Source organism: Epinephelus moara, chromosome 13 (assembly GCF_006386435.1).
Source record: "Epinephelus moara isolate mb chromosome 13, YSFRI_EMoa_1.0, whole genome shotgun sequence".
Lineage (NCBI taxonomy): Eukaryota > Metazoa > Chordata > Actinopteri > Perciformes > Serranidae > Epinephelus > Epinephelus moara.
The window spans coordinates 15,086,303-15,110,920 of NC_065518.1; the positions used below are offsets into that span (position 1 = coordinate 15,086,303).

The following is a 24,618-nucleotide window of genomic DNA, read 5'->3' on the forward strand; positions in this document are numbered from 1 at the left end:
GGGGTTGTTGGGGGGTGATTGGAGGATTCAGATGGAGAGTCACTCTCACGCTGCTTTAAAGTGGCGTCTGAAAAATTGTAATTATGAGACGAGTGCTTGTGATCGAACAGTGGTAATTACGAGTCAGAAAGTTGGAATAGCAGAGTGGCACTTTGCCGTCGTGTCTCTCGCACACAGACACACGCACACAAAATGGCAACATGTCAAGCAGAGTGAATATTAATGCTGCACAGCATCAACCACACCAGCTATCATAGATTATTTTTAACAAACTAGCAATTTTCGTTCACCATCTCTGAAACACAAACCGGTGCTCTGCTGCAGGATTTAATAAAAACACAAGAGCTTGATTTTGTCATTGTCCGTTTCATTATATCTGTAGCCACTGGTGCTTTAACACAAGACACGTTGTGATTCAGTATGAACTCTGAAGAAAAAGCACTTGAAGGCAGCATAATTCATTTAACGTCTGGACCTTCAATCCTTCAACAAGAGTCACTGCAATTTAGCCTGTCAGTCTTCTGAGTAGAGAGAGCATTTACATTCCTTGCAATGTCTTTTTAATTGGCTGTGTAATTAGTAAGGCAAGTATTAGCTGCTCACATTGCATAATATAAGCAGCATGCTGCAGCTTGGCTGTCATTCCACCATCTGGGATCCAACAGGTCTCAGATTAACACAAGTGTTAAAACATCTCGACGGTGCCAGTGTCCGCTCTGCTGCTTTTTGTCAGTCAGAGAGACAAAAGATGCACTTAATGATGTTGCAAGACAAGTATTACAGAAAATGTTTATGTATGTATACAGGGTATGTGTTATTTGTTTTTGATTTTGTTGTAGTGAAAATCCCAGTTAGACAGGACCTTTTCCATATTTGTGTCATATATAGTGTTACAGTGAAGGATGTTCATGGAGGCCAAAGTTTCAAATAATGAGATAAACATATGTAAAAAATAATCCCCGCTAGCAGAAGCCAACACATTCTCACTCTGATCTTTTGACATATCCACGTTTGGTCATGGACCCTCCACGTCTACACACGACATGAAAGGTACCCTGGATGCATTGGTTGTTGGTATTCTGGGACGCCGTGTCAAGTTCTGCCTGTTACATGCATTGTCTTCTTTCAAAATACACTTTCATTGTAACAGGAAATTGACTGTTTACATACAGTCTCTTTCAAAATAAATGCACTACGTCAATGCAACAGCGCAAATTGATGTTTTTTGATCACGACAACTTAAAAGTACGGCTTTTTCCATCAATGTCTTCAGTCACTGCCCAAGCACGAGACTTATCACCCCCAGGTGTGATAAGTAGTTGGTGACTGGCCGTGCACATGTGAGTTATCAACGGTGACAATGTGCGTGTCGGCTTCATCGAGTGTACGAAGTGCAGCATGATGCTGGTATATGACAGCAAAAAGACGGGGACCTCGACACTTCAGAGGCACATGACGAAGGCTTGCCATAGAAAGAAAGAGAAGAATCAGCCTTCAATGTCCACATTTGTATCCTTAAAAAAAATGTCGGGTTTAAACCGGGCTCAGGCTCATAATTATAGTTAAAGGGATGGGCCGAGCTCGGACAGAACATGCACGGGCTCGGGTGGGGTCGGGCTAGATTTTTTGGGCCCGATCTAAGCTCTACTCTGTTTCCAACTGTTTCCAACTGTTTTTCTACTCTGGCTACAGTATGATGCCATAGTGTGCTGGATTTCTTTACATGGTCAAATGCTTCTGGCATGTCTCCGCAAGTTTTTACATTACGTAGCCTACACTGCTAAATGAAGCTGCATGCTAACGTCAGGGAAATATGTTAGACATGTGTTACTTTTTTGTTATAGAGTATCTTTGTATCCTCATCCCGATGAGTGACACGAGCCACATTCCACCACCTCCAAAGTGTAACACAAATTTAGCATAAATGTAGTGCAGATGAGAGAGAGGGGACTTGAAGTGTCCGCGCCTACGTCAATGATGATGTTTTTAATTTCTTCTTTAAGATGATATTCCTGCTGGAATATGTTTAGAAGTTTTTATTGGTGATTTTTCACTGTGATAAAGTGCCGGTATTCTCCGTTATAGTTATTCTCTGGCTGCAGTGACAAAGCTGATATATGAAAAGACCTGGTAACGCTGACCAATCAGAGCTGACTGGGCTTAAAGGGGCTTAAAGAGACAGGCGCTTGAAAGTAGCGTGAATACAGGTGCTCCAGCACAGACAGTATGAGGAAAACAAAGTGTTTTTTTTTAACATTAAAGCATGTTAACATGTTCTAGTAGAAACTTTAAACACAAGTATAAACCTGAAAATGAGCATTATGGGTCCTCTTAACTGAGCGGTAGGAAAAAAGGAAAGTTTCTCTCCTGGCTCGTGCAGATAGTCCCTCAGCATTTTCACTGATTTCCCTAGCCAAATTAATTTCACTGTTTTGCTGTTGCTTACACTTTTCAACTGTTTCAAGTAGTTTGTGATAATGTTCAACTGTTGAGTCATTATTTAATAACAACACGTACTCGTGTCCAATTTTAGCTTCTGATTCCACACAGGGAGCTGAGTTTAGCTGCTGACTGGAGGTTTAGTTTCTCTGCTCTTTGATGTTTGTATTCATGTAGATATTAACCAAATAACCACGTTCATTCATTCAGTGACTCATAGATTGGACAGACACGGGGCCAAGTGCCATATGCGATACTGTCTTTCTTCACACAGCTGAGGAGGCCATAGATCAGCTATGAGATATTTCAGGAAGTTTTTTTTTCTCTTCTGAGAATGTCTCGATTCATTATTAATGTGATTCATATTAATATATTTCTAAATAATTTATTCACTTTTGCAGAAATTGTGTCATGAGCCACATGTTCTATTCTCGTTTAATGTGCCGGCGGTTTGAGGAATGATCATGGTGGATCCTGAGAATAGACTAACAATGGTGATGGATGACCTCTGGTGTCAGGAGGACTAGATTTAGGTGAAATAGTGAAAGCTAAATTTGGAGGCTGAGACTATTGATCAAAGTGACAAAGAGGAGATGTGGATGTAATGACTACATCTACTTTTCTGGTGTCTGCTGCTATTAAAAATGCATCCCGTCTATTTTCATTTCATTAAAATAAAGTCCAGAGGAGGTTGTTAAACCTTCTTGATGTGTGGATAGCCAACTGAGGCTACAACTTTTACAAAAATAAACATCCACACTATAATTATACTAAATCAACGTGTTTCCTGCAGGAAGAAATTAGAGATTTAAATGTCACAGCTCCCCATCTTTACATTAAAGGTATCTTCCTGCATGTGACCTTCAGATGAAATTAGCCGCCTGACCCTTTTAAAGAATAATTGGACACAGGCATGTCATGAATCACAAATGATCAATCTTTGAACTCTGCTTTTACTGCCATTAAAAAAATACCATGGCATGGCCGATGTGTTTTCAGCGTACACTTTTAGATATGGTCATTAAAGTGCTGAAGGATAACAGCGTGATGCCAATTAAACCTACTTAACGGCCGCTATCACTTCCCTCAACACAGCCTGTGTCACTTTATTCATTAAAACAGGGGAGTGCAGCGTCAGATCAATACATCAGGTCTGTTTCATGGAGTTGTGTTGGTGGAAAAGTCAGAGAAGACTTTGTATGAACTGGTGAAAGAATCCTGCACTCCATCATCGCCTGTACTTACTTTGTTTACGACAACAATGAGCTCTTCAGATATAAAAACAAACATGATACCGAGCTCTTTCACTTGGAAATAGACATAATTAATTTACCAATGTAATAGAAAGTAGGTTCATATCACACAAGAAGATCCTCTAGGGATTTTATTTATTTGTTTTAGTTGCAACCAGCAACTCTATAGCTTGATTGGTCAGTCAACAAAAATTTCCCACCCTTTGGCAGCCAAAGTTTTTGCCCTAGTAGGCTGAAATTTGTTTTGTTTATGCCCACTGACTAAAGGGGGGAGGTGAAATGGGAGTGGCCTATCTCAAAAAGGCGCATAACTTTCAAATGGATTCGAAGGCTGAATCCAAATGTCCTGACTTAACCGCACTTGGAGACTCCTGGGAAGTCCAGTTGTGCTGAGGGCTGTCCAAATCCACAGTTCATCCAGTCCACAGTGGGCCTAAAGCAGACTTTCCGCAGACTTCCAGAGAATCTGCTTGGAGTGCAAACTTTAGCAGACTTCACTGATTTAATCGCCCACAATTCATTACAATATAGACGTGACAGGGTAGTTTTTATTTTTCAATAGCCCATTTAAAAAATCAGTCTGAATATATATACATAGAGCATATCAATAGGAGAAATGTATCCAAATAAATGCACAGAGTCCCCATCTACACCAAAACTAAATCAAATACATGAAAAGTTTAAATAAACAAATTTGATTGTTAAGAAATATTCACTTGCTGTTAAATTCTGTAAAGTATTGTCAGTTACTAGACTGACTGAAGCTACCTGGCCTCTTTGTGTTTGGATGCCTTCTCTATTTAGTGTTTCATTTCAGTGGTTTATTGGCACACTTTAACAAGTTTGTGGGACCTGCAGGAAATACACAGTTTAAAAACAAAAGGTAAAAGTCAAAGCAGCAGAGACTGGAATAACTTGACTTTTACTCCTTAGTATGGGTGAAGCTCAAAAAACACTGAATCATACAATTCTCATATTGCGACTGTGCCTTCTACAGACTGAGAGATTTTAGCAATCTTATAAGTTTAGTGCAGCTACACTGTGTGGCATGGATCTAATAAACTTGGGTACGACACCTGATTTGATGTACGTACGTAGACTGTAAGATGACAAAGGCTGCTGAATCTCAGGCTACAATGTACGTCCATCAACGTCAAGACGTAAGAACAAAACGTCATCAGCATGCGTCATCCATGTACACCGCTGCAGTGATAAGAGACATGCTAATTTTGCAGTGAGAGCATGATGTGTATTTATTAGCATCTACTAGCATTAAGCATTATAGCGCTGATTCGTACGTCATTTCTTGCTCTATTGGTTAGTTTGTAGACGTAGGTTGTAACAGCAGTCACACAGTGGGATGGTCATCCCACATTTCTGACACTGTCAGAATTTCATCCCTGGCTGTCTTTGACTGCAAGAAAATGACAATGGCTATCCTCTCACTGTGCGACGTAGGACCACCGTTTTAGAGCCACAACCAAAGATATTGCCACGTTCCTTTTGTCTGGGATAGCCCAAATCGCAGAGTTTATACCAGGCTTAAGGGAGCTGCATGCAACATTCAGAGCACATCTATGATTCAGAGTCATAGTCAGAGTTTTCTGCACACAGCTCTAAACATGGAGGGGGTTGAGCAGTGCTAACAATGGCAACAGTGCTGACAGAGCTAACGGTGTTAAAGGGGGTGTCATGGGATTTCTGCTACGATGCTGTTCTGCCTCCGTGGGTCAGGATGGCGTAACAGCGGTAATTGCAGGGAGACACACACAGGTACTCACATGCACTATCATGCACATGCAGCCTGACTAGCAACCACACCAAAAAACAGAGAAGCTCGGATTACAACGCACAGAGGGAGCATAACTTCATTCTCTACTCAAGACGCTCAGTAAACTGAACTTTATGTGTAAAATCAGTGTCAATGTCCCTTTAAATAAGAAAGTAATGTTTCATCAACACATTGTAGAGCTCCAGCAGCCTCCACACAAACAAAACAAATATTTCCCCATAGATCCTGGCATAAATCTGAGACTGTAGAAATGTGTTCACTGAGCCGTATTAGTGTCTCATTTCATTAAGTGGCTTATTTAACCAATTTAAATTCCACAGTCATAAATATGACAAGCCTAAGCGCTCGATATGCTATTGATTATGTCTGCTATATTTCATTAAGTCAGCAGAGGATACAATATATTATTCAGCATATCAACAAGCACTGAAACAATAAATAAGAAATAAAAGTCACTTACTTTATCATTACAGACCCTCATAGTATTAGTAGGTTTAGTGATTTTGCAGTGAGCTTTACATGCTTGGATTCTTGCATGTGTAAGTTTTAATACCAGTATAATATTCCTTTGCATTTTGTGACTTTATTTAACTTTTCATCCTGTTAAAGCTGCTCTTTATTTGACTTAATGTTCCTTAACAGTCACTCAACAGGCTGGCGACTGACAAGGCACACGACATGTTCTTTCCCCTCTTAGTCTCTAACCCACAGTCTGATCCACTCACCCTCATCTCCTTAAGGCGATTCAAAAGTGAGATTTAACTTAATGTCCCCCAGAGGCTTTGTTTCACGACCAGTCTAATGAGATTTTTCTTTTTTTTTCTCAAAATAGATGATGTAACCGTGGAAAGTCTCAGTGGTTTGGTTTGCAGTGTTTACCCATTTTGTCGCAGCAAAAGACGCCACACTCTGATTAAAACTACACCGAGAGCAGCTGATACCTGTTGCCTCTCGTTTCTAAGTTGCTGTTTCACAGAATTTTCCGTCCCTGTGTCTCGTACGCTGCATTAGCTCCTAAGTGTGCTGGACATGTTATTATAGTGTTATCAGGTTAGTGCTGCAGGGCTCTGGACAGGCTGTAGGAAGTGTACCGTGGTCTGCTGGTGGTCCTGCTTGTCTCTGACTAATGGCTCTGAACATGATTGAATTTCTTAGTGCAGCCAACTATTCCGTAATAATAATGGAGACGCATGCAACGTGTGGTGTGTGGGTGGGCACCATTATACCAAGCTGGAACCATTTTTTGCATTAAAAGGTGTAAAATACGTAAGTACTATAATAATACTGTTTCCATTCTCTGAGACGAGATCATTTTCTCTCCACTGTATTTCTGAGGGGAATATTGCACCTGTTTCTTCACATTTATCTGATGGCACAGAGCATTACCTTGAGCCCATCAAGACTGTTGATTTTTTTGATCAATATATTGTGATATTTATTTGTAATAGAGTCTATTGAAACCCTAAAAATGATACATAGAGAAGCAAGGCCCCCCCGCCATCTGGTTTCCCCCCATGGGTCCTTATTTTGGAAAAAAAAACCCATTGTATCGTAGTGAATGGTGAGAGACAAATTATGATCCTGTTTGAATAGTGCCATGAACTAGTCATAAAATGTTTGACAATTTAAAAGATAATTTTGCATGTCAAGAACGTCACAGTTTGACAGGAAATTGTGGAGTATAGGACTGAAAATTATGTAATTAGAAAGACACTACCATTTACTTTTGTGTGAAATTGCTCAGTGAGCTACATCTGTAATTCATCCATTTATTTTCTGGTGAGAGGCAGGGTACACCCTGGACAGGTCACCAGACTATAATAGGGCTGACACGTAGAGACAGACAACCATTCACACTCACATTCACACCCACATGTGAATTGGATTGTGGAACTTCGGACTGTGGGAGGAAACTGGAGCACCCGGAGAAAACCCACGCTGACACAAACATGTAAACTCCACATATAAGGGCTCACCGACCCCTGGGTTCAAACCAGGAACCCTCTTGCTGTGAGGTGACAGTGCTAACCTCTGCACCGCCAACTACATAACTCATCTCACGCAATGTATGTCACCACCACCAACTAGCTAGCTAGGCAACTTAGCTATGTTCCACACACAAATGTAACTTTATCTTACCTGTTGTGTTTTATCCAGGGACTTCTGGTCTATCATCGGCCAGGAAGCGAAAGAACGAGCATAACCCATTGCTCATATGAGTGAGGCTCCCAGGACCACCTCGTGGCTTTGAAGCCTTTTATATAGTGGCCAAACATGAAATTATAACATCTGGGTCTGTTACATGATGCCATGGGGCCCAAAAAGACTTTTTCCCATAGACTTAAACTGTGATAGAGTCTTCTGATACATTTTTTTTGAGCATCACAACCTCCATGAATTGAATCATTTAATGATTTGATCCATTTGGTCCGATAACGTTTCGAAAGTCTAGAAGAGCTGCCAGATTGAATAAGTTTATCCCCATTTAAGTTAGCGGAGCCCTAAATTGGAAGTCAGACACCCAGTTGGCAACACTTGGCTGTTCAGACTCCGACTGTAGTGCACTTGCTCTATAGGCCCCGTGATGTGGGAGATCTGGGTGTTTTGATACAATGGAAAAAGATCTTTCTCATGGGAACTTTCACTGGAAGAAACTGGGTCCAACCACCAACACTGTATCCATTTCCTTTAGACATTCATAGTGTGAGTGCATCCCGAGACAAAAGACACAGGCATCTTAGCTTGAGCGACAAAGAAAACTATGACGTCACTTACCCGACTTGGGTTGTCTTTCGAATTACCTGTTTTCACAGTCTTACATTTCAACAGTTTTACTACAAACTGACTTTCTTGACTAACAAAATTATCTTTTGAAATAACAAACATCATGTAATTTATGGCAAAATTTAACCATACATATTTTTTTGGGAAATAAGGTCCCATGGTGGTTAATCGGGAGGGGAGGGACTTTGCCTCTTTATTGAGGAGTCTTGACACGCTCTTGTACTCTGCTGTTCAGATATATTGATACAGATTACTGCAAACATGGCTATATTGTAAAGGTCAGTTTTAAATGTTGGTTTTCATTTTTAATTTTACTCTGACTTAGATACTTTAGTAGTTAGTTTTAGCTGACTTTCCTACCCTGTCCGTGGCACTCTGCCCCAAACCCACTGGTTCATTATGAAGATGATCTTGGTGTATCTTTATTTATCTCAACAAGTGGTGCACCAATAAATAGTTTAATTTCTAAACAGGCCCAGTAATTTCCTATAACCGATGGCATTACTCAGAGACAATAGCATATTTGTTGGGGACTATTTTCAGCTGTGGATGAATACATATTTGGTGCAGCATGATGTATGTTGGATTGACTGATTGTAATGAAGGAAGATGACACCCAAAGCAACAGTGGGTGACATGGTCCCTCTTTACAATGAACATGGGCGCTGTAGTTTATTTTAAGTTGATCCGGTATGCTCCACCCTGCTGCCATAAATAGTCGCTCGCGCACCAAATCTGCATCTAAAAATAGTCCCAATACATCATTTACTCCTGCTTGAGTAACATTCGATTTATGTCTTCAATAGGAACCAATGGGATTTCATGGGATTTATTCCAAGTGATGAAAATATAAAATAACACCAGACTTAATCTTTAACTTAAGTAAAGGATTTCAGTGATTCCCCCACTCATCTTCCTTAACCAGACTGCTGGCAAACAGATGACATCGTTGTCTAATCACAACATAGTACTCCATATGTTGCAGACTATAGTCATTCATTCTCTTATATCAGCGGTGCTGCACCCACCCAAGATTTATGGTGGCGTGGAGGCACAGCACATGTTGCGCGGTTGCATGCCAGGAGTTCTTCAAAGCGGCCCTATCCTGGGGACACAAAGCCCATTCTGCATCTGGAGAATGCGGCATGTTGAGATCTCGGGCATTAACACCACAACCAAAAAAGACTGTGGCAGTACTGTACACACGTGTTAATGGAAACCATACAAACTGTAAGTTTCGCCCGCGAACAGCTATTTTCCCCCTCTAACTATGTAAAGTGCACCAACTAATCCCACATGAGGAGCAGAGCTGCAGGAGAAAGGCCTCAGGGAGAGTGATGTGTGACACCATTAAGGTAGAGGAGGAGTAGGATGTCACAGGGTAAAGAGTCTGAGTCGTGTTAGCCTTGAGGCTGTGGGGTGTTTCATCAGGGAGCATGGCTAACCTCTGCATCCTGTCTCGATTTCCTGCTCTGTGAATCATGCCAGTCCCAGCAGACAGACGGAAAGACAGACAGGTGGAGAGACAGGCAGGCAGGCAGCCCACTCAGTGGAGCAGAAACACCAGGAGCTCAGTGGCTGCCATGGATACACTCCTGGAGTCTCTTTGCTGCTCTCACTCTGTATGTTTACTGTATGCATGTGCGGGGGTTTATTTTGGACGCCTTAAGCCTGGTCACTATATTAAGGATAATGCATTTATGTTTTTAGGTATGGAGCAGTTGTTCGTGTTGCGTTTTTGCACAGCTGTCAATCAAACCAAAGACGTAGGTGGTACTCTGTATTGAAAAGGTTCGGATTTCTGTAGGTGGTTCTGTAGCCTACTCATTCATGTCAACCTAAAGCTGATCCAATCATTATTTTCCTTCATCAACAATGAACGAAGTGACACTTTATAATGTGAAAAGGGTCGTTTATAGTGACAAGCACACAGAAGATTATCACCAGATTCAGTTTGAAGAGATTTAGTGTCTTTCAGCTCCTTGTTTTGGTTTCATTTTTTCCGAGACGCAGCAGGAAAATATTAACATAATGGGGCATTTGGAGTTTAAAGCTGCACTAATCAATATTTTCATATTTGAAAATCACCATTATATTACTAGATATGAGTCAGTGATTGTCCATCAGAATTAGGGCCAAAACATAATCTAAAAAAAGTGTTACTCATCATGACAAACCTACATGATTTTTTAATTTAACCGTCATTTAAACAGGTAATCTCACTGAGTTACGGGGTCTCATTCTCCTACAGAATAATCTGACCCTGCAGTTCCCCTCAGAGTCAGTAAAAGTGCCTTTTACCTCAGTTTTTTTTTTTTTTCAACTTAACTATTTTCAGAAATCAGAAATACCCTATTGATCCCCAGGTAGAAACTGTGATGTGTTGCAAAGCATGGAGAATTATAAAAAAGTAGGAATATGAAGTATGAAAATAAGAAGTATGTAACAATAAAAAAGTGCATTATGCTACAATGTATAAAACTTACATGTAAAGTTCTGGAAATATAAAAATATGTGTATTATGCTGCAATTTACAACACAGTATATTGGTTCACTTCCCATGTTCTCAGCAGCAGCAGGCAGATGTTTCCAGTAATATAGCTCAGATAAACCCAGCATTTACCGTCTTAGCTGGCCTAACAAAGAACAGACAAAGTTGGTGAACATACACTGAGGAGGAACTACACAGGCGGAACCAATGTGTTTTCATACACAGATGGCAAACAAGCAAACCAACAGTTGCCTAACAGCAGACATTTCCCAATAGGTAGCAGACATGGCCACAGCAGAGAAGTGTAAAGTCAGCAGCAAGCAATGATAGAAAGTTGAATAGTTTTTCACTGAAAGATGAAACCGATGGGTTTGTCTCATTTGTTAATAACCCATATGATGTCAGACGCAGCTGGCCCCCAAATATTATCACATTATCTAATCTGGCCCCCATTCAGAAAAGTTTGGATCTCCTCTGGTTTAGCAGGGGAAGAGCCAAATATTTCTGAAGGGTTGTTGAAGACCAAAAGACAAGTAAAAGGAGAATTAATACTGGACTGTCATGACCTGGCTCACAGTTCGGACAGAGAATACACAAAAGGGTGGAAGTCAAAAATAAAATGATTTACTAAATAATTTTATTTATAAAAACAAATTAATGGGAGCAATCAGTAACATCAGTGAGAGCCAGGGTGAGTGGGAAATAGTGTATGAGAATGTGAAATGAAAAGACAAAACAAAGCAAACAAACTTTACTAGTGTGTGAAATTAGACGTTATGGGCAGTCCAGAAAACGGAAACATTTTGCTAAGGTTTCCAGGTAGACGAGCTACTGTACATACAGTTTTTGTTGTAATTCCACGCTTACTCTGGTTATGTAAACACGTGTTTATATGCCAATAAAGCCCCTCTGAATTGAACTGAAATCAGTCCGACAGCTGTGCGCCTGCGTAACACAACAGGGTGTCCAAAGCACCACCTTTTCTGTTTAAATGAAAGTTTTGCTACCATTTGTTGGGGCTGAACACGGCTCAGGTCAGTCAACAATACAAAGCTGTTTAATTCATATTCACAAATCTAAATATGCCAAATCATCCCCCGTTTTTTGATAGATGTTTTTTACTCTAACGCAGTCTCAGTCTCAAACTTGAATCTTAAGAAAACTGAAATGAAACCAAGCCACAAATTGCAGTTCCTCAATGGGCCACTTGGGGCTGGCAAATCCTCATCGACTCCCATGTTAAAATGCCCAACTTTACAGCAAGAATAAACAGGTTTGCAGCCCAGTACGAAAATCGGTTTTGGTCTCTATGGCTTATTTCATAATTCATGACAACTGTATGGGAGGTGCATTTATTTATAACTCTCCCGTTTGAGTGTTATTAAGGCTTAACGTTTTGCATAATTATGGGTGTGGCCACTTTGTCTGACAGGCTGCTTAATAGGCTGGCTTTTGGTGGTTTGTCTACTACATGAATTTAAAATGCTGTCAGTTTTACTGTTCAGTTTTTGTCTCATAATATGTGACAATATGTGGATTCCTCAATGTGTGGAATCTGTGCTCTCTGTAATATTTAATTTATTCAATAACATTTAATAAAAAAAATCCTTCCAAAAAACAAGCAAATAGTAGTAAGCAGCATGGAGACCAGTAAAAATGTTAAGATGGTTACTTCTTTTTATATTTCTTACTTGTTTAGTCTCTTTCACTCACAAAATCGGTGTGGACAAATCCCCGCCCAAGTATTTTTATTGAGCCAAAGATGAAATTACATATATCATGCAGTGTCAGCGCTCATTTAATTTTGCAGAAAAGAGTCTTGAAATAAAAAGTTCACAGATGCAGGAAAACATGAACATGAACATGTAAACAAGATAAAGCATTGGTGTATTAAATGTGCATAAAGTAAATAATGGGGAATAAAAATAAAATAAAATTACTCCTTCTATTCCCTTTTCCACTACCCTTATCTCACTTATTAACTCATCCTCAGACTGAGATATTGTAGAAGAGTGGGTTACAACTCAGGAACTGTGTGCAAGGTGTGATATGAGAGGTTGCCAGACTGATACATTGTGGGAGTCTGCCCTTTAAGTTGTATGTTATCCTTTCCAAATGCAGTGTGCTGGTTAACTGTTCTTCCTTTCCATGGTCATTAGTTATAACTTTTTTGGTGTGGACTGAATTTTGAACGATGTCCAAGAGCTGCTTGGGTGGAAATGGACAGTATTTTGGGCGGCCTGTCACTGCATGGCGCCATCTTAGGGGCTAAAACTACCATATTCACCCTGGTGTGGTATTTCCAGCACTGCAGGTTGAAGCCAATCTGAGCTGGAGCTGATAAATACCTGTGACTGCTGCAGAGTAATTGGTCCTGAGGGCAAATGCCAACTATAACCTTCCCCATTAAATACAAAAGCCAGATGTTAGTGGGTGTTAGTGGGTTTTTGTCCAGTGTTAAAGGGGCTGCAGAGACCATGTGGGGGCTGAGATAGAGACAGGCAGGCTGACCTGGCCAGCTGTGGGCTGGAGCTCATCAGCACAGGTGAGCCTGCTCACTAACGACCTGCACACAGTCAGCTCACTAGCTGCAAGGAGACAACACACAGCAGAGACACAGGAGGGGACTGCCACAACATGGCTCCAAATGAATGCTAATATGGCTCCATGTCTACTAACACCTTAGCCAGAAGGTGATATATCAGTGTAAGTCATGATGCTAGCTCCCTGCTAAAGAGCTGAATTATCTTCCCTCTTTGATAAACCCAATAATATAACACATACTGTTAAGCTAACTGAAGAAGCTAACATTTGTGCGTTTGCTAAGGGTGAGTCAAAACAATGAGAATCCCATATGCTAGCTGTATGCTAAGTAAAGTGCTAGCTGTATGCTAACTGCTAGCTGTGCTGTTGTTAGCAGCTGCTTCTCACTCTTTGCTAGTTGATGTTTCTGATTTCACTCACAGCTATCGTAGATATGACATTACACTTGTCACATGTAAACAAAATATTACACTGCGGAAACACTAACTTTGTAGTCAGATGTGCTTTTGGTCCTGTGGACATTAGCCAGTGGTTTTCAAACTTTGTGGCCAAGGCACACCTGTATATATCTGTGCACAATAGCTTCTATAACGTGTTATCACTCTTATCACGACATAAAGTTTGTTTTTATTTACTGATATCAAATAACTATTGACAATCAACCATTACTCGTGAAATATTCATTAACAAAATGATTCAAGAATTTATTTTAAATATTTTTAAATTACATCAAAGCACCAATAACGCAGACATTTAAATGTTAATGTAAAATAATGTGAGATAATGCGATGTGTCACACACTTATAATTCCCTTGTTTGTTTGCCTCTTTATAAGGAAATGAGTGCACACAACATACTGATACAGTCAATTGAAAATTCATTCATATCTTTTTGTATAGGCTCAGCTGAATATTGCAGTAACAATGCATGGTTATCACAAAATCCTACGGCAGACCTGGATTTGCATCACTGCACACAATTTGAGAACCACTGACATAGGCCATTTCTTTTTAATTTAACTGTAACTAGCTTCTTCACTGCTGGTACAACATTATTTAACAATGAAACTAACCTTAACTGGAGCACTTATACTCAGTGATGGAGTGTACTTAATGTACTTACGTGTAAATTTGAGGTACTTTTACTTTACTTGAGTATTTTAATCCCATGCCACTTTCTGGTTGTACTCCGCTACACTTCAGAGGGAAATAATGTACATTTTACTCAACGAAAATTATTTGAGTTATTAGTTACTGTAAAACTTCAATGAAAAGCCTAGTCCCAAATAATAATTATAATAATCCAAAATAATAATTGATATATTATCTGAAGTCTAATTTCTATACAAGTGATATTCATACTGGTTTGAATTAAAAAAAAAATACTATTTTTTAAATTTTTTTTATTGTATTTCACATTCCTTATACACACGTTTCTGTGAAAGGAATTAAAATAGATGCCTGTCCAAAAAATAAGGCCTGTTAATTTCAGTGATTTAGGCAAATAATAGCCCGGGTTTTACGGAACTTTACAATTTAAGATTTTTGCACACAAACCATATGAAAATAAACAAGAGCAAAATACAGTAAGAAAATTAAATGGCAACTATTTTGATGATCTTGTAGCTTTATGCATTATTTTAATAACTTTTTGTTATTATTTGCTTAAATCACTGAAATCAACAGGACTATATTTTGCTCAGCAAAGATAGGAAACCTGATCAAAATGTTTATTCAAACCAGTATGAATAGGCTATTACTTTCATAAAAATCAGGCTTCAGATAATATATCAATTATGAATTGTTAATTTGATCTAGCTTTGGCATGCCCATACAACACCACTTTATCCTGTTAAAACAATACTCACAACTTGGATTAATTTTTATGAAAAACCCCTTTAATCTGACCGTTTAATCTGGCATCTAATTGAGACAGGCCTTTGACAAAATGTGTAGCCACAGTAGGCTAGTCAAAGCGACTAGGCTTTTAATTTTGGTTTAAAGTACATAGTTGTATTTAAGTAAGTAAAGACGTTTACTAGTAACAGAGTATTTTTACAGTGTGATATTTGTACTTTTACTTAAGTTAAGGATCTGAATTCTTCCACCTCTGCTTATACTACTGTTTGGCTCTCTGTATTGGCTCCCTTTTTGGTTGGTCTCTGTGCTGTGGCCCAGATGCTTGTTGGACTACAGCTTTGTGTACACAAATATGTTGAGAAAGAGTTGGAAAATATAAACATTAAACTCATCTTTTCCTGTGTTAGAGGATTTTTTGGAAGTGATGCACCAGAACAGGAAAAAGGCTGTTATGTCATGGCAGCACGTTGATGTACAAGGACTCAGATATTGTGCCACAGCAATGAATGATAATGTCAAAGCTGAGATTTCTTTTAATGTAGGGTGACCAGACCTCCCCATTTTCCGGGGTCAGTTCTCATTTTGGGCCGGGCTGCACAGTTGATCAAAATATTATTGAAATTGAAGTGAAGCACTGTGGTGCTACGGAGATTCCCTGGCCTACTGGAACTGGAATTGTCCCTTTTTAATTTTATAGTTAACAACACTGTATATTTTAGTGATTAATTGTCTGCTGAGCTGGGAAAGTCCCCAGGCTTTCATTTTAGAAATCTGATTACCTTGATTTTAGTGTGAAAAATTGTTTGTTGTTCAGGATTTCTTTGGTCAAATGCCAGTTTTTTCACTATATTATCTTCTGCATCCTCTCCCAGGAGGTCCATCGGATCACCACAGGCGATGGCATCAAGCGCACCGATAAGGACGACCCTGCGGCCAGCGAGGTGGGCTGGATGACCTCGGTCAAAGACTGGGCTGGAGTCATGATATCCGCTCAGACCCTGACAGGAAGAGTCCTGGTGAGTTCGCACTCAGTCATCATCCTCCTTTTCATCTCTGAATGACATCCCGAGCTACTTTAGCCCACATGTAGCAGACTGCTGGTTAAGACGTCAGCGAGATTAAACGTGACAGCCCATCATGATCGCCCCTCAGACTTCCTCATGACAGCTAGGTACTCAGGTTGAACTCCCTCGTAGTATATTCATCTGTGAAAGGGCCTCGTGAAAAATATTTGTTATCATAGGACAGGCCAGAAACCTTGCTGAGAAGGCATCTGACAAGCCACAAATTGTGCACGCTTGAATGTTCCTAGAATTTATCTCTGCTTGTCCGACGAATAAATATACTGCTTTGAAGTGCATATCTTGGGAGCTTATCTCTCAGACAGGGGAGGCAGACACATCAAAACAAAGTCAGGGCAAAAAAGAGGAGAGATTTAAAGAGTGTATTAAGGTCATACACCCCATAATGCCCTCAGACAGCAGAGAGAAACAGATCCAGAAGGACGGAGGGGAGGGAGGGAGGGACATGTACAGTTTACCAATTGCATTTGGTCAGCTGAAGTGGTTGCCATGGCGGCTGGTGTCTGTTGACAGTGTCGTGTGGAGAACACATGCCTCTTCGACCACGCTGTAAGATCTTTATCTGATCCCTATTTTGCTGTGACCCGTCCCGCCCAGCAGTTTCATTGCGACGGCGATTCCACTGTACTTTTTTCTTTTTAATTTTTATTTTATAAGAGTGTTTGATGATTTGGATGAAAGTGCTTGGCAAGGCATGAGCAGAGCTGAGGAGTGATGAAATGAAATGGCACGAGTGGGAGCACCATGCCAAGGCTTGCCGCAGTGCTCGGGGCTGATCCCACTTTTCACCCACCCCACTAAATGTGGTGCAGCATCTCCAGTTGGCTCAGTACGTGCAGGTTGTTAATCATGAATGCAGGGTGGGCAGCCACACTCGAGCATAATGGTTTGACGTGGAATATTAACGAAGCACTTAGTTCATGTTTGTGTGACAAAAAGTGGGGAGGAAAAAGCCACTGACATGGTATGGCAAGCTGTTTTAACATTTAATAGCTAGACTGGATATTCATTACTGATATCTGCGACATAATTTTGCCTAGTCAAAACTCTTATTCAAGATATCTGTGATTAGATTTTGACTAGTCAAAACTCTAATTTCAGATATCTGTAATTCAGTTTTGACTAGTAAGATTCAAACTACTTTTGCCATTCATGTGTATATCTGCAATTCTTATTGTGGATATCTGCAACTGAATTGTGGATATCTCTAATTCCAGTTTGAGGTATCTACAACGTCATTTTGACTAGTCTTAATTCAAGTTCAAGATATCTTTAATTATCATCAATTGAAGATATCTACATAGTCCTTTCTAGATATCTTGAATTAAGTTTCAGATAGTCAGAATGAAGATATCTCCAATTCAGCAACTGAATTGGAGATATCTATAATGAGAAACCCCATACACATGAATGTCAAAAATAGTTTGAATCTTACTAGTCAAAACTGAATTACAGATATCTTAAATTGGAGTTTTGACTAGTCAGAATGACGTTATAGATATCTTCAATTAAAATGCATATTAGTCACAATGACATTACGACTAGTCAAAATGGTGTTGTTGATATCTATAATGGTAATTCCGGATAGTCAAACTTAGCGATTAAATGTTAAAGCGGCTTGCCATAGACATGGCTGATACTGACACTGACGTTTACATTAGACAGTGACACGGGAGTGGACTTTCAAACTCCTGTCCCGCCCCATCCCATGACAGGGTTAAGATAAATTTCCTGTCCCATCCTGGTCCTGCAAGAATGCTCCAGTCCCATAATAGTAGAACTGCATATTTCTACAAAAAACTAAGCATATTCTTTTTTTTCTTTTTTTTTAAAATAAATATTATTTCTTTGGCATTTGCGTTTATTGGATAGGACAGTATTTAAGTTTAAAAGGTGAAAAGAGAAGGGGATGACATGAAGCAAAGGGTCGTCGGCTGGAATTGCACCCACAGCTGCTGCTGCAAGGACATTGCCTTTGTACATGGGGCAGCTGCTCTACCCACTGAGCTACTGGACGCCCAAAATACTGATACTGATACTGAAATAACTCCCAACATAACAGCTGAAACAGCTATATTGTTCATATTTGTTTGGTTATAATATTTTTCAAAGTACCTTTTTCATATTTCTATTATATGTTGACTATTTTTGACTGTTGCAGCGCTTTGGCTTTTAATTTTATTTCCTCTGAATGTGTATTTATTCTATGCAAAAAGCAAGACAAATTAATTGTAAGTCAAAACCTACTGCGTATTAAACCTTATTCTGATTGTAACTGCTACAGCCATGTGGCAAATAGCCAGCACTTAGTATGTTAGCTCGATGCTAACACATAATAGGAATTCCAATTAATGTGCTAATTCTCTGTAGAATCAAACTAATAGGTACTGACTCATATTGGCAGTCCAATATTGTTATTATGATTTCCATCGCAACGAGAACAGTGGACTTTTTCTCCTGCCCCGTCCCAGTCACATAATGAATGGTGAAATTGACTCCCATCCTGTGGGAACTCACAGAAATCCCTTGACTCACAGGACTCCTGAAAAAAATGTCAGCCTTTAGTGTGCATGCACAAAATATTCTGTTTTTTGCTCTTGTTCTGAAAAAGACAATATTACTACTACTACTGTTTACATGGCCAAAAAAATGAATATTCCACTAATATTCCTGTTTAAAAGCAGCCCTGAATACTCCGATTAAGATGCCCTCTTATGTTGTTGTTTTGCGTCTGTGTCAAAATACAGTTTTTTCAGAGTTTTCAAACAAGTTGCGGGCTTGCTGGATCATTCAGACACACTTTCATTCCTTCAACCGCCTTCTTGAAAAGGTCAGAATTGCGATAGTTGAGTGTATCCAAAAAACTTTTGCTATCCAAGTCTGTCATACTGTTTTAAAGTAGGTGTGTTTCTCATTCTAGGGGCCTTTTTTTAGAGTATGCATCACTGCTCCAGCCTTGCATACGAGCAGCTATTGATTTGTGTACAACGTAGCCATGACAACGCACAGAACTGACAGTAAACAGGCAAGAGGCTGTGTGTTGCAAAGTGCGGTAAAAGCCCTAATTGAAACACGTATTGAAGTGTGTTATTTACATGTCTAACAAATGCTACTAAATCCTGACTAATAATGGCATACCCCACATGTCTGGAGGAAAATGTTGTTTGAAAATGTTGCATGTATTAGGAAAATGTTGCATTCAGTAAAAGGCCTAATAATGAAAATCCAAACGTAATATGCTGTTTACATGACCCGTATCAAATTCAGAATATTATCTATTATGTGCATGTAAACACAGTCGATGTTTGACGGATTTAAGAAGACGTGAAAAGCGTCAAATCCGGCTCTAGTTGTTGTAAACAAAACTGATGTATTTAAAAGGTCTCTCACTGTGACAAACACTTCATGTCAAGAGCTTTAGTCATAAAATGTGCGTTAGCTGTGTATGATAATGTTGCTGCTTTCTGCGTATGTTGTCATTTAAAACCCAGTGAGGTGAAACATTGGTTGTTGTTCTGAGATGATATGTGTAGCCGTGAGCTTCTTCAAGAAGGTGATTAATACCAGAACGGAATAAATCCCGTTTTTTTCCTCCGTTTGGGCTAAAAACAGCACATTTTCTTCATCTTCCTCCAAATGTCATATGAAACTCTGATGACTCAGGCTGAACTCAGGTTGTCCCCCCACGGCGTCTTCTATTAGTTTGTCCTGAGCGCAGACGTTGGGGCCGGTTAATGGTGACAGCAACATATTGCCAACAGAAGCGTGACATCCGCTGCGTTTCCTTGTTTTTCACTTTGAACCACCAACGCTCCCCTCACTTTATGTGCGTGTGCAGCTCAAGTGCCCTGTCTCAATGATGGCTTGACACACAACTGTTTAGCGAGCGCTCGTCTGTAACCATGGCAACTGCAGCTTACCTAAACACGGCAGATGTGTGTTTTCTATGTCAGCCTGTTTAGGGGGCACATTAAAGCCTATTTCCAGGCCATCTGAGAGGGAATTTTACCGGGCAGTAAGAGCAGGGGTTGGCTTAAGTGAACGGCTGTATCTCTGTGCGTGTGTGTGTGTGTGTGTCTGTGTGTGTGTGTTATTTTATGCATCTAGCTGTGTGTTTGTCGAGCTGCTATTCCCACATCTTCACCCACGTTGTTGCTCTCTTTAAAAACACAGTGTTTGCAGGCAGCCTGTTTGCTCTTGAAATATTCTGAAGCATGTTTTTACACCAGGATATTAAGGTTGACCTGTTTTATACCTGCAGCCTTCATTAGTAAAACTCAGCACAGGTCGAATCGATTGGTTTTTAACTTTACCTCCCCACACACAGGGAGCTGGAAATTATTTTCCCACCTTTCCATGACACATGTGGTGCATGTGAACCCAAGTGAAAAGCGTGACTGTAATGAATTTTACCAATTAAACCTGCTCGATTATCACGTGTGGATGTGGATGCAGTCAAGAAAAGAATAAATCTTAATCTGAGACAGCTGAGACATGGATTGTGCTTGAAGGAAGCTCAGCTCCAGGTTGCCTGTAGTATTTTGCAGTTTCAATGTAGGTTATGACTCAGGCAAACAGACATTGGTTGGTGTCTCTACAGACACAATTACCTGTATAGCTCTTTTTAGTTCAGGGCAGTTACAATAAGTGAGACCAACAAGCAACTAGAGTTTTAAGATGGTTTCGAAAAAACATGTGCAATCACTAGTGGAACCCTGAAAAAACTTCAGGTGATGACACAACCCAAAAGGCCCAAACTAGACATACATATTCTGTAAAATGCTTCTGTTCAATTAGCTCTAGAGTACAACATGTGATTAAGATAAAGAAGCTGGTTAATGTCTAAAGTACACGACACAAGCCTCATTTTCTGATCATTTACCGTCAGATAGCTTCTTAGTTGGAGGATTATGTTCAGGGATAAGAGGGTTACTTTTAAAATGTATTCCCCTACAGATTACTGAATACATGCCATAAAACACACTTTTTAATGTACATACAAACTAAGTAACGTGTCCTAATTACTTTGGATTGGATTGGTTTCAGCACAATACGATATTACCGGCATATCGATTCTTTTGGACAACCATACTGTATTTGCAAACATTGCAAAGTCTGTCATAGTACGATTTTGATTCATTATGGTTCAGGGTACTGCGATCGATATGAGAAGATATCATCTGCCCATTTAACACAGTCAGTTACAGAAGAAGCTGCCACCCCTTTCTTTTTTGCTTTTGTCCATAAAAGATAAAAACAACACATAAAAAATGTAAATAATTGTTACTGCTTAAGTGCAGTACCTTTTACTGTAAATTGACTTTACTAACACACATCAAACAGCACAGGGACTAAGTTAACCTTCAGGGCTTTCTGGCAGAAAGTAATTTCTGGAGGATATGTTTTCGTTGTAACCCAAACCGTGATCTTTTTCCTAAAACTCCAAAAAAGGCAAACTTTTCCCAATAGCCATAAAACATGGATTAACAGCGACATCATTTAACAAAAGTGTCAAATTCAGCTCAGCAGCTAGCGGAGCTACTCATAGATTAACAAATTACATTATTATTACAATATTATTATTAAGTTGCTGCATCCCTTGACAGAACAGCTCGGTTGAATTTCAGCCTGCGTGCACGTTTTCTTCAGCTGAACATTATTGAGACAGAGCAGCTAATGTTGCTGTAGTGAGAAGTTAGCAGAGTGAGACGCCTGGCCAGCCGGGTGCGTCATGTTTTATGTGGTTACAGCATTGTTTACATACACTATGTGATTTGTCCGATGAACCGTACTTTCTCTCAAGTCGAAAATATTTTCACGCTCCTGATTTATTCCCGTGTAAATTGTGTACACAAACATGCACAAACAGTACCTGTACGTGCATTACATGGAGAGATGTGAGAGCGAGGGGGCTGCCTTGGACAGGCGACCCCAGCAGCTGGGGGTTTGGTGCCTTGCTGAAGGGCACCTTGATAGTGCCCAGGTGGTGAACTGGCACCTCTTCAGTCCACGCTCCATATTTGGTCCTGACAGGGACTTGAACCAGCGACCCTTTGGTTGCTATCCCAAGTCTACATTGATTTTAAATAGATAACGGTGTTACTTGTATTCTGTTACTCCCCAAAAGGTTCTCTCACTTCTCATGATGACATTTTGAATTTTTAGTTATGAGCTTCAACAATTGCAGAATGACACGACTCGTGCTCCTCGCTGCACACTGAGCTGTTTACCTCTGACTGTGACTGCTGAGTGATAAGCAGGTGCAGGCTGCCCTGTGGAAGGCCCAGAGGCCTGATGTTCATTTGCCCGGCTGGCCTCGCATCTCAGGCAGATTGTAAAAGATCAAACCTCGCCTTCAGGGCTTTTTGATTAGCAGGGAGGACACTTCCCGATGACCTTTAAGTCTGTAAAGATTTATCTGCTGGAGATCGGCGCTCCACTCCTCCTGCACTCCAATAAAACAGAAAAGGCGAGGCACCGTGTTTATTCTCTAAATTCAGATCAGCAGCGTGCTGGATGTAAGGACACGGTTTCCCCCAGATTTGGGACACGGAAGGATCCCATCTGTCACTTTATGCATTATTGCATCTCTCCTCCCCCCCAGTCACTTCTGCATCACACACGACCACCCTCCCTATTCATGAAAATTGTCATCACGTTATTGTTTGCTCACGTCAAAACAAACAGCGCTCGCTTCGGGGGCTGAACAGGTGGCTGCAGCTTGAACCTGTGCCATGAAACCCAGCAGGTCTCCACTAATGTCACGCATCTATTTCCTGTTCAGTCACACTTCCCTTGAGAGTGTAATAGTCAAGAAATTGTGAGATGGGGAGTGTGTGATGGAGCGAGTCAGACGTTCGTGTATTCCGGGGGAAAATGTGATTTCTCTTAAATGATGGGATCCTGCTGAGTGACATTTAGCCCACGTGTGCTCGGCTCTAGAGGTCCGCAGGGGGGGCTGGGTTGTCGCAAAGCTATTATTCTGACCAGAGAAAGGTTTTCTATTAATGGAAGCACAGAGCTGCCCTCTGGCACTACTGTTTGCAGTCTTTGCCCCCTAACCCTCATCGCAGTCACAGGTTGAATAGATTCAGTGACGTGGACGTGTTGTCTCCGATTATTTAGTATTGTTTTCCACAGTTCAAACTCCTTTTATTTAAAGTATAATGTCACACTCACATGTATCAGTTGAGAGAAGTTAGGCTACTTAGAAATGCCATCATTCTGCATGTGAGTGGAACTATACCTGTTTGAGCAAAGTTTTTATATAATTAAAAATGTAGTTTTATTTTTGCCTACATGTCCAAAGGGTTTCAACGCATAGCAATTATCATAAGAGTGGGTGTAGGTGAGTTTCAGTTTTCCTGGAGTATAGGAAACATTGATTGGATGCTCTGCCCTCTAAAAAATGTACTGGTAATGCAATTTTTTATTTTATTTTTTGCTCCTGTGGTTATTTTTTCCCATTTTCAGTTGAGATTGATATATTTTGGCACTAAGGCTCCCATCATGGTTTGGGTGATATTTACATGATGTGTATGAGTCAGCTGCAAAGCTACACATGAGCTCTGTTTTTTTTCCCCCAGTCGGTTTGACAGTTATGTATGACAATTTAATTATGGCAGATCCGCACCATGGAAAGTCGTGCGGCATTGGCCTGTTTGCACCGTAACCATGGATGTACAGAGAACCAAACCAAACAGGATTACTTTGATCCTGAGGAAAAAAATCTTAACATGATAATTATGTGGCAAAATGTTCTGTTACAGAGTGTGCTTTCTTAAAATAGGATTTCCAAACAGATTTCTGGGGTTTTATCCTTAATTAACATCAGAGAAACGGCTGTCACTTACACTGTAGGTCTTAGATCTACTGATTACTAAATTATGTGTATGACATCTGTGGGTTTTGGTTTGACTGAGTTATGACTCTGAAAAGAAGTTTTTTTTGGTGCTAAATGTATTAAAGTTAGTTAGTTAGTTAGTTAATTCATTTATTGTCCACAATGTGGAGATTTGTCTTTGGTCTCATAACAAACAACAAGCAGGATAACACAACAACAACAACAACAGCAACAACAGCAACAAACAGCAACACTTACACACAGACATCTTCAGGGCAAAAAGCAGGACAGCAGTGGCAGTTACATTACAACACATCAACGGGACATGGTGTTCAATGCCCCAATTGCGTTAGGAATAAAGGAATTTTTAAAAATATTACGATTAGCCCTTGGCACTTTGTAACGTCTACCAGAGGGGAGAAGTTCAAACTCCCTATTGAGTGGATGAGAGGGATCGTTTGCTATTTTTACAGCTTTTTTACTAAGCACTTCCTCGTACACGCTACTTAAATGTTTCTGTCTTATCCCTAT

The 24,618-nt window shown here is 40.1% G+C and overlaps 1 protein-coding gene across 9 annotated transcripts in view; it reads left to right on the top strand.

Moving 5' to 3' along the window:
- The window catches only part of LOC126399873 (calcium-activated potassium channel subunit alpha-1), a 150,164-nt gene that overhangs the window by 9,798 nt on the left and 115,748 nt on the right, over positions 1-24,618 (top strand). For all 9 annotated transcript variants that reach the window (XM_050060192.1, XM_050060189.1, XM_050060190.1 and 6 more), the window contains exon 2: positions 16,035-16,178. In XM_050060192.1, the coding sequence (XP_049916149.1) occupies positions 16,035-16,178 (144 nt within the window). The remainder of the gene's footprint in view (positions 1-16,034; positions 16,179-24,618) is intronic.